General features: G+C 41.9%; 1 protein-coding gene across 1 annotated transcript in view; it reads left to right on the top strand.

Moving 5' to 3' along the window:
* The first annotated feature begins 587 nt into the window (after positions 1-587).
* Positions 588-17,465, top strand: part of frrs1b (ferric-chelate reductase 1b) — a 40,432-nt gene continuing 23,554 nt past the window's right edge. Inside the window, exons 1-7 of the mRNA XM_078560856.1 lie at positions 588-783; positions 2,521-2,666; positions 3,603-3,697; positions 6,314-6,458; positions 7,729-7,911; positions 10,038-10,136; positions 14,679-14,829. Of these exons, the coding sequence (XP_078416982.1) occupies positions 588-783; positions 2,521-2,666; positions 3,603-3,697; positions 6,314-6,458; positions 7,729-7,911; positions 10,038-10,136; positions 14,679-14,829 (1,015 nt within the window). The remainder of the gene's footprint in view (positions 784-2,520; positions 2,667-3,602; positions 3,698-6,313; positions 6,459-7,728; positions 7,912-10,037; positions 10,137-14,678; positions 14,830-17,465) is intronic.

Below are 17,465 nucleotides of genomic sequence, written 5' to 3'. Positions count from 1 at the left end.
GCACAGATATGTGGTTAGAAAATCATTTTGAAAAATATGGTTGAGCCTCTTACAGTTGCAAGGGAGAGGAATGCGGCTAGGTAACAGAGTTTGTGGCCAGAACTGAAGACAATGGCTTTGGTGATCTCAGTATATCATTGGAGGACATTTTTGCTCATGTAGTGCTGGATGTCAGACAAGCAGCCAGACAATGTAGATACAGTGGAGAAGTTGAGAGAAGTGATGGTGAAGTAGAGCTGGGTGGCATCAGCTTACATGTGAAAACTGATGCCATATTTGTAAATGATGTTGCAAGGGGCAGCATGAATCTTTGGAGGACACTTGTAGGAATGGGATATGTAATCAAACCTCTGGAGAAGGGCATGAACCCTTCTGACTCAGAGGTGAGAGTAGTACCACTGAGCCAATGCCAACAACTACAGAATGAATGTTACTTTTTAACTGTGATGAATTAGCTTTAACTATGAGTTTCTTAATTATCATTTATCATATAGATATTACTATTTGCTTGTTGTTAGAATTAACCTCTGGGAAACTAACAGAAATCTGCGCCAATTAAAACAATTCTTTTCTGATTCCACAGTAGAATGGGACTGTGTATTCCTGGTATGTTTGCTGTACTTAGCATCTTTGTGGAACCAATAGCAGCCTATGCAAATGGTCAGGTGACTGATGCTTGTGACACCATGTCTCCAAACCATGGAAGTTTTCCTCAGAAATCATCAAGCCCTGCCATTATCACAGTGGACAAAGATGTGTTCAGCTCAAAGGATCAAATAAAAGGTGTAATATTTTTAACAGTAAAAAATATCTTTTCAAATTTTATATTACAATTGTTAATGTGCTATTGTGTTATTTTCACCTGTGCAAATCCATTTGATCAGTGTTGAAACAAAATGTGTCACAGTACAGATTATTCAGTATGATATTCAGTAATATTTGGAATGCTTTCTGTAGTTTGTAGTTTGATGCAACTAAATAGTTTGCTAGGCCATTTCCTTACATTGACAGCTGTCTTTAAGAGGCCACCTCCATGAAGATTGCTGTAGTCTTGCTGAAAAACGCCACATGCTATCTAAGCATTCCGACTTGCATTCATCAGGATAGCTCACAAGAAATTACCAAACTGTAAAGGGGGAACAACAATTTATACTGCATGAGAAGAGAGTGCTCATTGGTTGGCAAGCGCATTGTGATTGGTGGAGAGATAATGGTTACCCTGATCAGATCATCGCTCACTGTATCGTGCAAACTCATGAATGGGCCTAAGGCTGCCACTTTCGGTCCAGAAAAGTGCCTGGTCTTCCTCAGATTACCCTGGAAGGGTAAGGTGCCTCAAAAATCTGAGCAACAGGTGAAGCTAGCCATTGTACACTGTTACTACGCATTAGCATCATGAATGATATTCTTCACTAACAGGATGCTGCCATCAAGCCAAAATGATGTTCTGCCTAACACACAAATGAGTAATGTGTTATATGAATTTCAGAGCCAGTGTGATGCCAGGTATATAGGCCGTACAACCCAACGCTTGCCGGATGATATCAATCAGCATGCCCCTTTAAATGTTCACAACAGGCAAAGTATTAACCATACCCAACCAGCCTGTGCTTGCAAAACTCAAAACATAGTGTCCAACATTAGATTTGATTCTGCGATTGGATAACACCTGCTAAACAATCCTGATTGTGCTAAGAATTACACTGAAAACCAATTTAAGATTGTCAGTTGGGCTCGCAGTATGGCTCACTTACGTGTGGTAGAAGCCACATATATTCACACACAGGGCCCTGCCCTTTGCAGACAGAAGAAACATGTGCATACTTTGCACCTTTTTCATCTAAACAAAAGCTGAGGGAACAGACATTCCTTGATTCATTGCCCAGCCAATGCCTTGACCAATCTGAGTCAACCTGCCCGGCTTGAACTTGAACAAAGATGGGTAGCTAACTGCTCCATGCTGCATTCTCCATGGCAACGCCTCCAGCAATCAGAGTCCATTTGCCAACCAATTAGCACTCTCTTCTCATACAGTATAAATTATTGTTCCCCCATTACAGTTTAATAATTTCTTGCGAGCTATCCTGATGAGTGCAAGAGGAAAAGCTTAGATAGCAATACTCCATTTCTGTACTACTAAATGACCAATTGCTGTAGACCCACTGCCTGTCCATGCGGGCTTGGGATTTGCATGTGGTCCCAAAGTCGGGACCTCCTCCACCTCCCCAAGAAAATACCGGCTGTGATGTCCCATTTATTTCGAATTTACTTTGCTGTACTGGCCATTCAACAGCTGGTGTGATAGGCCTATTTCTAAGCCATTGGCAATGCTGCTCTTGGTCTAGTCTTGATGAGGAGTCCTGGGATAACTGTCTGGGTGATGTTCCTCTACTTTTAATGGGGAGATGCCTTCCGTCCTTTTGTCACTCCTCTTGGTATACCCCAGAACGCAGTGAGAGAGGCTGCCCGCATGTTCAACGTTTGCTTCCATACTCTAACGGTGTTCTCCTTTGGTTTCAGTTACACTCACTGTGAGACAGTCTGGAACTTCATTCCAAGGATTTTTTATACAAGCACGAAATGCTGCTGACCTGAATGCTGGGCCTGTTGGAACCTTTACTCTTATTGATAAGAACTCCCAGCTCCTGACATGTGGAGATGTTAAAGTTTGTAACTGCATTGCCAGTTCTAAATGAATTACAGAAGTTCTTAGAAATCAGTTTGGAATTTTGTATTATTGGTCAGATAAGCTGTAAATGTCTTAATTTTAAACTTATGAGAAAGGTGCTCGGGGCAGGGGGAATAGCAAGTTACTGGAAGTGATGGTTAAATGTAGATTTCCCTAACTGGATGAACTGTAATGGGCCCAAAGGTCTTCCTCATCCAAATTTATTCTATGGCCAGCATCTTCCGGTCGGCGAGCGGGGGCGGGGCCCGCTTGCCGACGCGGGGTGACATCGGTTGTGCGCCCCGACGTCATCCCGTGTCATTTAGAATGTCAGTTCAGTGGGCGTGCATCCGACTTGGATGTGCCCGCCGAACTGTCAACGGCCTATTTAAGCCATTCAAAAAACAATTAAGCTCATTAGTGGACCTGCCCGTCCAATCTTAAGGTTGGCGGGCAGGTCGGGAGCGCTGGCAGCCACCTGAAAAAGCATGAAACCTCATCCATGGGTGGGATAAGGTTTCATTGCTGAATCAGATAGGTTATTATGACAATTGATGATAGTTTCATGGTCACCATTACTGAGGCTAGCTTCAATTCTAGATTTTATTAATTGAATTTAAATTCCACCAGCTGCCATGGCAGGATTTGAACAGAGTATTAGCCTGGGCCTCCAGGTTACCAGTCCAGTAACATTACCTGTATGCCACCATCTCCCACCAAGTTTTACAGGCTAACAACAACTTGCATTTATATAGTGCCTTTAACATAAAATCAATTTGTAGTCAGTCATACACAGTAATTTTATGGATTGTTTGAATACTAAAGAGTTAGTCTAGACAGTAAGTAAAAATATGAAGTGTTTTGATGTACTGAACATATTGATTGTAAGAAACCAGCTTGTATTGAACATTGTGCTCTTGTCTCTCTTCCATAGGACTCTGCAGTCAGTCACACAAGCTCATCAGGAAAGCACACAATTGTGGTGCTGTGGAACCCACCTGAAACAAAACCAGGTCACGTCCAATTCCTGTAAGCATTGCAGTACATTTAACAGATACCTTTAACTGGATAAAACAAATCTCTCTAATAAATTAAGATAACTTTCCACATTGTTCAGTGTTTGATACAGGTCTAAAACGGAGATGTAACATGCAAGTTATTATAAGTGTGAGTGCGACATCAGTCAATGTGCATGAGGGATTTGTGTGTTTCCCAGATTGTCACATTTTACTGTGATAAGAATTATTTATCTATCCGGTACTGTTTTTATCCATCAGTGACCCTGCTAAACATTCTTTCCACTTACTGCACACCTCACAAATGAAGGTCATTGAATAGTGGAATAAATAATTAGAAACATCAATAGTAGAACAGATTCTGAAATTTAATCACTTGGGAACCATTCATTTTATTTTCAGTTTACAAATATAAAATAATTGAATAAAATTCCTTTACTTTTTCTATAGTAAATGGAGGCCTGATGAATAATTGTATTGCAATAATAATGGTAGATGATGGGTGTTCACATTCAGAAATGGAATTCTGTTTGCTCACGTATCTCACAATTTCATGTTTGAATTCCTCGAATTGGGTTTCCAGTCTGACCACAGTACTGAAAGAGCTCTTGTCAAAGTCACAAATACCATTCTTTGTGACTGTGGCCGTGACAAACTTTCCCCCCTTTATTCTTCTCAACCTACCTGCAGCCTTTGAGAAGGTTGACCACACCACCCTTCTCCAAAGTCTCTTCCCTGTCCTCCAGCTGTGTGGAATTAACCTAGCTTGGTTCCATTATGTATCTAATCATAGCCAGTGAACCAGCTGCAAGGTCTTCTATTCTCTTCTTCCTGCGCAGTCACCTCTGGACCCCCCCCAAGGATCTATCCTTGGCCCCCTCCTACTGCTTAAAAAGCACTTGACGATATCATCCAGAAACACATCATCAGGTTCCACACTTATGACAATGACACTCAACTCTGTCTCACCACTAACTCTTCGGACCCCTCCAATGTCTCTGATTTTTCACTTGCTTGTTTGACATCCAGTATTGGTTGAGTAGATATTTCCTTCAGCTAAATATTGGGAAGATGGAAGCCATTATCATTGGTCCCTGCCACAAACTCTATTCCCTGACCACTGTTTCCACCCCTGGCAATTGTCTTAGCTATTTGCAACCTTGGTGTTTCACCCCAAGATTAACTTCTGACCACGTATCTGCACCACCACCAAAACTGGCCAAGACTGCCTACTTCCACCTCTGTAACATTGCTTGATTCTGACCCTGCTCAATTAATTTGCTGATGAAACCCTCATCCATGCCTTCGTTCTCTCTTGACTTGCCTGTTCCAATGTTGTCTTGGCTGGCCACCCATATTCCACCCTAGGCCATCCAGAGCCCAGCTGTTACCCATCACCCTTCTGCCTGATAACAGTTACTGGCTCCCAGTCTGGCAATGCCTCAATTTAAAAATCCTCATCCTTGTTTTCAAATCGTTCCCTTACTTCTCCCTAACCCTGTAGCCTCCTCCAGTCATACAAAGCCTTAGAAATCTATATACACTTTCAATTCTGGCCCCTTGCACATCCCTCATTTTAATATTTTCCACCATTGGCAGCCATGCTCTCAATTGCATTGGCTCTAAGCTCTGGAATTCCCTCCGTCGACCACCTGCCCCTCAACCTCTTTCTCCTCTTTTAAGAGGCTCCTTAAACCTATCTCTATGATCATCTTTCCTGACATCATCTTCTGTGTCTCAGCATCTGTGGCTCAAAAATATTTTTATTTATATTGCCTTTAAGTGTCTTGGGACATTAAATGCACTATATGAATGTAAGTTGTATCTTCCATTAAATGCTCTACCTTGACCTTTTTCCAGTAAAATATTACAATACTTGGTCAATCCAGAGTAAAGAAATGGTAACTGCATTTACTGCAAGCAAATACTTTAATGCAGTACTCTGGGCTACAATGGCCAAGATTTTCATCTCCCTGCTCTTTGGGCAGTAATCTAGCCTGATGGATTGTGTCCTACATGAAGAAACTGTTTGATTGTTGTTCCAATGATTTCAATGGACTGAAAATCAGTAAATATCTTCTGTCAGAACAGATTACAAGAGTCGCTATCAACCTTAGCAATTGACCCAAGCTGACTAAACCAGTAAGTGCCTTCCAAATAGTTTCAGAATAAGGTGTTGGATTTCAAGGGGCAGAGATGGAAAATGATGTTTAGAAATAATTTTGATCCATGTTCTATCGGGCGTGTAATACACACCACCAGATTACCACCCAGTTAGTGAAGACAAAAGCCTACCTTATTCCCTGGCAGTGTACACAGGTGTACATTGATTTAACTCTTGGAGTATATTTCTTTTGTTTATCATTTATAGCAAATTCAGAAACAATTGTCAGGTTGGGATCTCCTCGTTTTCCATATAACTATGAAGTATTAGGAGAGTTTAGCAGCAGAGAGGAGATGCAGCATCAGTTGAGATTTGGAGGTGGCCAAACTGGTTGTTTGTATCAGGAGAGTTTAGCATGTGAGACTGACCCCCTCATCCACTTATAAGTATTTCCTTTGTTTTCTGACTGAAGAAGGGCAAAACAAGACTGAATTTCTCCCTTAACTTCATCTTTCTTCATTTCAGGGTCACAGTGGTTCAGAAATTCAACATTTACTGGGTGAAATTACATGGTCCAGTGATTTCTCAATTAAATGCCCCTCCCCTACCAGTACAGACTACAACAGAAGCTCCACCAATCTTACCAATTACCTCCCAGTTGACTAAACCAGTAAGTGCCCTCCAAATTGATCCAGGACAAGATGGTGGATTTCAAGGGTGTTTAGAAATAATTTTGATTCATGTTTTAAGTAGACATGTGGATGATTTTCTGAATTCGCACTGAAATTAAATTTTATTTTATTCAAAATTGATCTTGTGCTTTTCTGCATAACAAGTCATACTTTAATTGAAATTGAGTTTCACAGTTTAGGTGTGTGATTGTGGGAACCTATCTTGGGATTTCAGACGAGAATTCCCAATGGCAGTATAACTTCAGAAAAGCAGCCCATGGAACTGATGGATCAATATCAATGTAATCATCAGCATTGCACAACAGATTCATTCACATTCTCTTCGAAAGCTTTATGAAGCCTAATTTTTACAAGCCTAATTTGAAATAAAGAGTGCTTGTTTTACATATAGGAAAACACAAGATCAAACTTCCATCAAATCAAATGTCATTTCAGATTAATATTTTTAGATTGTGATTTCCTCTTTTGATACTTGGAGGATGGAGGGAATAATTTTAACCAATACTCACCTTGCAGGAAACCTAGAAGATTGGTTGGAGCGCTAGTTTTATACTCACCCAATATTACCTCTCTATTGACTTTAATGGAGAGTAAAATCAGCGTCATGAAAACCAACATTGCATCTGATGTTGTCCAATTCTTGATGAGCAGGTTAGGTTAAAATTGCCTCCTAAAAGTTTTGTTTTGTGCCCTTCCTTTCTTTTCAATGTAGTTTTTTTTATTGGATGCACCAATGATTGGTTGCGCTCAGGTCAACTCAGAAACTGTAAATTTCACTGGCTCTGGGGCTTCTAATGTCATATCATGGTATTTGAATGGCAAGTCATGCTACTCGGCTGAGGGGAAGCTCTTGTGCGATGTCATGCTGTGCCAAATCAGTCTTTCCAGGGAGCCAAATGAATTCTAAGATGGATCAAACACTTGCTCCAAAACCCTCTGGGAGAGAATTTCCCTGGGATTCTCCCAGTCTCCTTCTTTAACTTTGGTGGGCATTCTGGACAAATAGCTGTTTTCAACCATTTACACTGTTTCTTTGGGGATTCTATTGATTGTTCCCACAGGATCCCCGATGCCAATTTCCAGGCATATCTTTTTGAGAGTACCACTTCTTTAAATCAGGCGTGTGCACAGAAATAGTTTAAAATTCTTTTTGCAATGCTAAAGACCAGCCTTTAAACCAATGAAAAAAAATCACCCTCATTCGCCAACCATGTGGAAATGATTCATTTTAGCTTCTTCTGTTGCTAGTTCAATGTGACAGAATGTGGCAGCAAAAAATTCTGCCTGCGGAATCCCTCTGGATGTGACCCTGAGCTGGACCGATTGTGCTTCTTCCTCTCCTTCACAATGCAAGACTCTTCAGTGCTGTTTGAGTTGAGTGGACCTTCGAATGGTTACATCTCTTTTGCCCTGTCAGATGACAAATGGATGGTCAGTATCATAGGAAATGAAAATTCTTCTTGTATTGGATGAAGGCAATACTTACAATGCTTGTGGATGTGCTGATACGAGAACTGTTCAATCCACTTAATATGTCTTTCCCAATCCTAGCTCTAGCTGGAAACCTCCTGCCTAGGAGAGAGTTGTCAGCATTATTGCTTACCAGTTTCTCTTTTGACCATTTAACATTTAAGTGTCTTGAGAATGTGGGTAAGAATGTTTATTGAAACCAACTCCAGTTAAGTTTAAAAAAGTGTGCAGGTTCAGGGGCAGTTTATAAACTAGGTTTGACACTGCAATGTGGGACTACCTTTTCCAGGATTCTCTTGCTATTCCCCTCTGGAATCAGGTCAAGGCCCAATTCCAACAACAATCAAGAAACTCAACACCATCCAGGACAAAGCAGTCCACTTGATTGGCACCCCATCCACCACTTTCAACATTCACTCCCTCCACCACCAACACAAAGTGACAACAGTGTGTACCATCTACAAGATGCATTGCAGCAACTCACCAAGACTCCTTCGACAGCACTTTCCAAATCTGTGACCTCTACCACCAAGAAGGACAAGGGCAGCAGATGCATGGGAACACCACTACCTGCAAGCCCCCCTCCAAGTCACACACCATCCTGACCTGGAACTATATTTCCATTCCTTTGCTGTCACTATGTCAAAATCCTGGAACTCCCTTCCTAACAGCCCTATAGGTGCTACACCACATGGACTGCCGTGGTTCAAGAAGGTGGCTCACCACCACCTTCTCAAGGGCAATTAGGGGTGGGCAACAAATGTTGGCCCAGCCAGTGATGTCTACACCCCGTAAAAGAATAAATAAAAGAACTTACTGAGTTATACTGCAGATCTGGTGTTGCTCTGAAATGAAACCATTTGGCAGCCATGATGGTTTCAGTATTAATGTATGCTGACCCATTGCATTTAATAGAATAATGAATTACAAGCAATCCAATTTTTTTTAAGTGGCTAATAATTACATTGAACTGAACTGTTTTTATTAGCAGATGGGGTGGAGACATGGGACCAAAGGAATTGTTTTCTAGTAGAATATTCTCCTGAAAGTTAGGTTTTCAATTAGTGACATAGCTTAGAATAGAAACAAAGGAGGTGATTTTTGAGACCTCCCAGCAGCTGGAACTGGGATGGTGGTGCTCCAAAAATGGTAGAGAATCATTACTGCCCCATTCTCGTTGACGACAAGGTCATTCCTATCTACCCTCAGACCTACTGCTAGCCAGTCAAAGCATACACCTAAGCCCAGCAGTAGACCCTTTTAGCATCCAAATTGAGGCCTAGGACTTACATGGGATCTTGATTTTACATTTTAGGACATATACTGGGTGAGGCGTACACTGTGTACACACTGCCTTGTATCAGCTAGTTCTGCCAAAGGGGAGTCCAAGGGTAAGTTTTATTTTGTTGTTGTGTAGTTGGAAAAAGCTGAGAGACTCCTCTTGCCTCCACATAGAAAACTTGGGCTATTGCCGCACTAGGCCCCTCAGGCTCCCAAGAATGGAGAGAAGGGGCAGTGATGAGCTTCTATGATTTTGCTACAATTTTGGGAGCATTCCTACTCCTCTGGCACCCCCTCCACAGCTTATTTTATGACGTCTCTTTGACTGGACTGCCAGCTGATACTAGGCGAAGGGTTTATTGACTTCCCTGCATTAGGCCTGGTTGGACTTTGCATTGGCTGCAGCAGCATCAGTAACAGGGCAATAGGTCATTCCCCATCATTTTCAGCGAGCTATTGCCTCATTCCTGCTGAGGGAGCCCTCAAAGCCCACCATCCCCTCCCCACCACCTCTCCCAATCCCATCAAACATTGAAGAACTCAGGAACAATTATTTCCAAATTCCCACAAAAAGTGCGAGATTAACAAAATTCTGCTGGGACGAGGAATGATTTTTACAGGAGGATGACTAGGACATGCAAGCCTGTAATGTGTTTGTTGGCAGTAGAAGCTTATATAATTTTGTTAATGAAAAAGTAAACACTGCAACAAAAATCAGTGCAGGTAGGTTAGGTGGCATATTGATATAGTGGGGCTTGGTTATTGCAGGTATGATTTATATTTACTTAACAATCTTCTGTTATCAGGGTAATGACGACATCTATTTATGTGTTGTAAATGATCAAAGTGTACAGATCAATCCAGGCCATTCCACTGGCCGTTCACATCCAATATTGAACTCACAGGTGGGTGTAGCAATGCTAATTTTTTAACTATATTCTCAATTGATCTATGTACTTGTCTGAATGACCTTTACAAAGTTTTGGTGCATGTTTTGAAGATGAACAGAATGTTCTCCCAGTGTCCTAGCAACCATCCATCCCTCAACCAACAGCACTAAGACAGATTAACTGGTCATTGCAGTTTGTGGCATCTTCCTATGTGAGAATTGTACGTTGCATTTTCTTACATAACAACAGTGACTACAGTTCAAATGTTATTAGTGTGAACTGATGTTGCTCTGAAATTTGATACACCATTTAGATGCAAGTTTTCCTTTTTACATATGTTTGCTTTGATAACATAGTATTGAATTAATTATGTTGTATAGGTACAAATGAAAGCAAATTGCAGGGCTATGGGGCAAAGGCTAAGGAGTGGAGCTATTTTGGATAGCTCTTTCAAGGAGCTGGTACAGGTACAATGGACCAAGTCTCCTTCTGTGCTGTATCACTCTATATGAATGCGATTTAACTTATTACCTGTTTGAATTTAATCTAGATTGGAGGTTCTCCATTTAAAAATGTGCTTCGAAAATACTATGTTTGAAATTAAAAATATATTTGAGTGCAGCTCTGGCTCACCTCATCAGATATGTTGGAGATATTAATTTGAAACTCTCACAAAGGATGAGGAGATACATTAAGAGAAATTTCTTTGCACAGAGGGCTTTTGGAGCATGAAGTGCTGTTTCTCAAAGAGTAATAGTCTCAGGGAAGAGTAGATAAGGATTCTCCCAGTTTCTCTGTCTCCATCGCATCTATTCTGACAATATATCCTTCCATACAAGTGTTTCTGATACATCTTCCTTTATCTTCAGCTGAAGGCCCCCCCAACTCCCACCCCTCACCATGCTTTAGAGTGCCTTCAACCATGTCCACTCCATTTCACACTTCTCTCACTCCTTCCTTTCCCTCCCAGAACCATGATAGGCTTCCCCTTCTCCTAGCCTTCCACCATACCAGCATTTGTATTCAACTGACTACCCTCTGCGATTTCTGCCACCTCCAATGTGATACTAGCACCAAACACATCTTCCCCTCCCCTTCCCTTCTAGCATTTCAAAGGGGTCATTCCCTCCGTGATTCCTTGGTTCACTCCTCAGTTTCTCCCAACAACCTCATCCCTTTCCATGCAAAGAAAGGAGATGCAACATCTGCCCTTTTACCTCTTCCCCTCTCACCTTCAAGGCCGCAATACTCCTTCTAGGTGAAACAGTGATTTACTCGTACCTCTTTCAATTTAATATACTGTATTCACTGCTCATAATGTGGTATCCTCTATATTGGGGAAACCAAATGCAGACTGGATGATTGTTCTGTAGAATACCTCTGCTCAATTTGCAGTCGTGACCCTGAGCTTCCAGTCGTCTGTCATTTTAATTCCCCATCTTGCTTCCACTCTGACCTTTCTGTCCAGTGTTCCAATGCAGCTCAACACAGGTTCGAGGAGCTGCCCCTCATTGTTCAACTGGCCACTTTATGGCCTTTTAGACTCAATATTGAGCTCAACATTTTCAGATTGTAACCTCTGTCCCATTTTGTTTCCTTGTTCTTTGCTGGTTTGCTTTCCCTCTTGATTCTCATTTTCCCATCTTATTTTTGTTTTCAGACCTGCCATTCATATCTCCCCTTAGACACATCATTTGTTTATTTACTTGGCCCATTACCATTCCCTTTGGCCTTGCACCATGAAACCTATTGTCATTTAATCTCTCTTGCCCACATCCTATCACAGACCTTCCCTTTTATTTTTTTTCCACACACCTCCCCCTTTCACTTGCTCAAAGCCTATTATATTTTTACCTTTTTCAGTTCAGACGAAAGGTCACAGATCTGAAACATTAACTCTTGTTTCCCTTTCCGCAAATGCTGCCTGACCTGCTGGCATTTCCAGAATTTTCTGTTTTCATTATCGAACGTTTGAACAAGACTTGGGGAAGAGAGAGCAGGGGAGCGGGATTATTTTTGGATTAACCTAGGAAAGAGCTGACACAAACATGATGGGCTGAATAACCTCCTTCTGTGAGGTAAATTGGTTCTATGGTGTACAGGAGACTGACATTGCTCCTTCTTCTCACAGGTATGCAGCTAGTAATGATGAAAATTGCTCTCATAATTGATTTGATTCACTTTTAATTGGGGTGAAATTGTAAAAGCTGCTAATTACAAAACCTAAACTTTGTAAATTACATTCCTTTTACCTATGCCATTAAATTGTAACAAAACCACTTACCAAGCAATCAAATAAAAGGTTATTTCACTTCCTGCACTTGAGCAGAAGCATGGATCTCAGAATTGAGGCTACAATGACGTGGCCCTATTTCTGATCCATGATTCCTTTACGTGTGGCTCCCTGCTGGCATCATGGAACACAGAATCACTCTTATGGCTTCAAGCCTGTAAGTATCTCAATATTGGGGTTGGGGGATGTGGGGGGTGGAAGGTAAAGTGCAGATTTTATTGTGGCACCTGGCAGTAGCAGCCTGAAAATGACATTTGGTCTCTTACTACCCCATGCCGCTGGTATCCCTGGAAGGGAGCCTTTACATGGACACCTTGTTCTCTGTACCCCAGCTTAGTGGTGAAAACAAATTTCTCCCCCTAAGCTGCTAGGAAAGACTAAGGGAATCAGAAGAAAAGAAAACTCAGAAAAGAAAATGTATCAAAGTTTACAAAATTTGGGATGTGGGTTGGATTAGGGGAGAGAGGTGGGTGGATAGAAGCATAGATTATATTGTATTGCTGAGAAAAGAGACATTCTGTCAAAGCATTTCATCTTGCGCTCATCAGGATAGGTTCTCAAGAATGTCGAATCATGCAAGTTTGATGCTGAAATAGGGCGCATGAAAGCTATCCTGTGGGATAATGTCTATCCTGATCAAATAATTGCTCGCTGTGTATTGTGCAAACTCACAAATGGGCCTAAGGCCACCACTTTCAGTCCTGAAAAGTGCCCAGTCTACCTCAGGTTACCCTGGAAGGGTAAGGTGGCTGAAAAATTTGAGCAACAGGTAAAGCTAGCTGTTTCACACTGGTACTATGCAGTAGCAACATGAATGGTATTCTCTATGAACAGGAAGCTGCCATCAAGCGAAAAAGACATTTTGACTGCCACGCAAATAAGTAATGTGGTATATGAATTTCAGTGCCAGAGTGACGCCAGGTTTGTAGGCCAAATGTCCCAATAACTGGGGGACCATATCAAACAGCACATCCCCTCGGATGTTCACAATATGCAAAGGACTGACCATACTCAACCAGCCCATGCTTGCAAAACTTAGAACAAAGTGTCCAACATTAGATGCGATCCCGTGATTGGACAGCATTTGCTAAACAATCTTGATTGTGCTAAGAATTACACTGACAACCAATTTAAAATTATCAGTTAGGCTCACAATGTAGCTCACTTATGCATGTTAGAAGCTACATGTATTTACACACAGGGCCCTTGCAAACAGAAAGAACATTGTGCCTTTTTCAACTAAACAAAAGCTTGGGGGACAGCCATTCCCTGGTTCATTCCCCATGGCAATCCCTTGACCATTCATTGTTGACCTGCCTGGATTGAATTTAAACAAAAGCTTGGCAGTTATTTGCTCCCTGGCACATTCTCCATGGCAATACCCCTACCAATCAGTGTCTACTTGCCAACCACTCAGCACCCTCTTCTCATGCAGTATAAATTGGTATTCTTGCAAATCTGTCCTGATGAGTGCAAGACGAAAAACTTTGACAGCATGTCTCTCTTTTCAGCAATACTCAAGTTCTGTACTACCAAGCGACTAGATTATGTTGTGCTTTTTTTGGATTTTGAGACCAGCCAGGTTAACCACAATGGTATTTTCCAAAGCTGTACCTTCTTATTTTCCTAAATACATATTCTGGTTTTTACTAATTAAAACTGGGGACTGTTCATTTAATTATCAATGATTGACTAATAAAAATTGGACATCATTTAATATAACGAAGGTACGGATCAAATTTATATCAAACAGCTATTTAACTTGAACAGTAAATGTCAAACTAGGGGGCAACACTACATTAATAAACATTGAGTAAGGTTTAGGGTTGAGAAAACAGTTCCAATGACAGTAGACATGTGGAATAGGCACTCAGAGAAGATAGTTGATGCAGGATCAAATGGCTTTTAAAAGGACCTGGAATGATAACTATGGAGAAGGAGAGATAAAAGGTTATAAAAGTATTTAACAAGGGATGTTAGGGACGATGTAATTCGTCTTGGGCTGTAGTCTGTTTTACACTTGGCCTGATTTCCCTTCTCGTTGAAGTCAGCGTTCTTAAGATAGGGATGGTGAAAGATGGAAGAGTATGATAAAATAATTATACCTGTGTTCTATATCGAGTGAACTTCATGGGAAGGGACGGGAAGGCTAAAGCCTTTTCTCACTAAATTTTCATACATTCAAATGGGTTCGTGCTAATTAATGGCAACAGATATAAAATTGTCAAAATAATGTCCTGTTTAACAATGATAAATGATTGCAGGTTCCTATTCATGATATAGCATGGAGTTTAGAAGATGGGCTGACTCAGTGTTCCTTCAGAAGAAACATTCAGCTCCCTGAATACAGTGAACGTTTTGACCTGCTGGACAGACAATATTACATTTTCCTAGCAGAAGGGAGAGCTGAGAATGGTGGGTTTGTCATTTTTTATAAGCAATGTAGACACATCCGTACCATGAACAGTAGTGAGCATTGATTATGCAGTTAGTCAGCTATCATTTGCAATTGGGACTAAGTGGCTTTAGAGGTGTTTCAATGCAAAAGTGGTAATGTAGGTAGGAAATCAGGTCAGGCATCTGACTTCTATACACACTAAAGCCAAGCCATGCGGGATGACTCTTAGACAGTGGGAGTCTGAGGCCTGAATAGCATGAGATTCATCATGGAAAGATACTAAAGATAGAAAAAATGTAGAAAAAATTGAAATGACATTGTGATTTCTCCATATTCAACAGAATATCCAAACAATTACAACCCTTAAAGTGAGCAAAATAGTTACTTTCCCTCTTCACAGGGACATTTCACTCAAGGCATTCTGTTCCACTAACTCCATTTCCAAAGTTCATAGAGGTGCTTTCCTCCTCTAGCTTCCCCACCATTTCACAAAAATACCTGTCACCCCTCTTCCAAATAACCCCCAGCTCATAGAAATACACATGAACTCCTCTTCCATCTGCCCCACTTTACAGAAACACCTGTCACCCCTCCCCCAACTAATGCCCCCCAGTTGACGGAAATAGTCCTGCCATATCCAGTTGTGAATGATGGTGAACAATTAAACAACTCAATGGAGGAGGAGGCTCCACAAATATCTCCATCCTCAATGATGGAGGAGCCCAGCGCATCAGTACAAAAGATAAGGCTGAAGCATTTGTAACATTCGTCAGCCAGAAGTGCCAAGTGGATGATCCATCCTGGTCTTCTCCAGAGGTCCCCATCATCACAAATGCCAGTCTTCAGCAAATTTTATTCGCTCCACGTGATATCAAGAAATGACTGAAGGCACTCGATACTGCAAAGGCTATAGGCCCTGACAATATTCCAGAAATAGTACTGAAGACTTGTGCTCTGGAACTTGCCACACCCCTAGCCAAGCTGTTCCAGTACAGCTATGACACTGTAGAAAATTGCCCAGGTAAGTCCTGTACACAAAAACAGGACAAATCCAACACAGCCAATTACTACCCCATCAGTCCACTCTTGATCATCAGTAAACAGATGGAAGGTATTATCAACAGCACTATCAAGTGGCACTTACTTAGTAATAACCTGCTCACTGATGCCCAGTTTGGGTTCTGCCAGGGTCACTCAGCTTCTAATCTCATTGGTTTACACATGGACAAACGTGCTGAACTCCAGAGGTGAGGTGAGAGTGACTGCCCTTGACATCAAGTCAGCATTTGACCGAGTGTGGCATTAAGGAGCCCTAGCAAAACTGGAGTCAATGGGTATCACGGGGAAGACTCTCCATTGGTTGGAGTCATACCTAGCACAAAGGAAGATGGTTGAGGTTGTTGGAGGTCAATCACCTCAGTCTCAGGACATCACTGCAGGAGTTCCTCAAGGTAGAGTTCAAGGCCCAACCATCTTCAGCTGTTTCACCAATGACCTTCCTTCCATTATAAGGTCAGAAATGGGAATGTTCCCTGATGACTGTGCAATGTTCAGCACCATTCGTGACTCCTCAGATACTGAAGCAGTCCATGTCCAAATGCAGCAAGACCTGAACAATATCCAGGCTTGGGCTAACAAATGGCAAGTAAATTTCACGCCACACAAGTGCCAAGCAAAGACCATCTCCAACAAGAGAGAATCTAACCATCGGCCCTTAACATTCAATGGCATCACCATCACTGAATCCCCCACTATCAACATCCTGGGGGTTACCATTGACCAGAGACTGAACTGGACTAGCCATATAAATACTGTGGCTACAAGAGCTGGTCAGAGGCTAGGAATCCTGTGACGAGTAACTTACCTCCTGATTTCCCAAAGCCTGTCCACCATCTACAAGGCACAAGTCAGGAATGTGATGGAATACTCTCCACTTGCCTGGATGAGTGCAGCTCCAACAACACTCAAGAAGTTTGACACTGTCCAGGATAAAGCAGTCCGCTTGATTGGCACCACATCCACAAACATTCACACCCTCCACTACTGACGCACAGTAGCAGCAGTGTGTACCATCTACAAGATGCACTGCAGGAACTCACCAAGGCTCCTTAGGCAGCACCTTCCAAATCTACAACCACTACCATCTAGAAGGACAAGGGCAGCAGATAGATGGGAACACCACCACCTCGAAGTTCCCCTCCAAATCACTCACCATCCTGACTTGGAAATATATCGCTGTTCCTTCACTGCTGGATGAAAACCCTGGAACTCCCTCCCTAACAGCACTGTGGATGTACCTACACCACAGGGACTGCAACGGTTCAAGAAGGCCGCTCACCATCACCCTCTCAAAGGCGATTAGGGACGAGCAAATAAATACTGGCCCAGCCAGTGAAGCCCACATCCCGTAAATGAGTAAGAAACGACATCTGTCACATATTTTCCCTATTTGTAAAGGCACTGCTGGAAGAAAAGGTTCTTCTTTCAAAGCTGGTACATCACACTGCAGTGTTCTAGCTCAGTTTAGCCAGTGCCCCTCTTCGAGAGGCTTTGTGTGCATTGGAGGACATCTGCCTCTGTTGTCCACCTACTAATGTAATACTATAGGAATATGGCAGGCTTGATTTCAATCTGTGCTGAGTTTGCTGATCTC

The sequence above is a fragment of the Cetorhinus maximus genome, chromosome 17 (genome assembly GCF_964194155.1).
Source record: "Cetorhinus maximus chromosome 17, sCetMax3.hap1.1, whole genome shotgun sequence".
NCBI classification, from domain to species: Eukaryota; Metazoa; Chordata; class Chondrichthyes; order Lamniformes; family Cetorhinidae; genus Cetorhinus; species Cetorhinus maximus.
The sequence above is the reverse complement of the archived record's forward strand: the minus strand, read 5'-3'. Positions and strand labels throughout refer to the sequence as shown.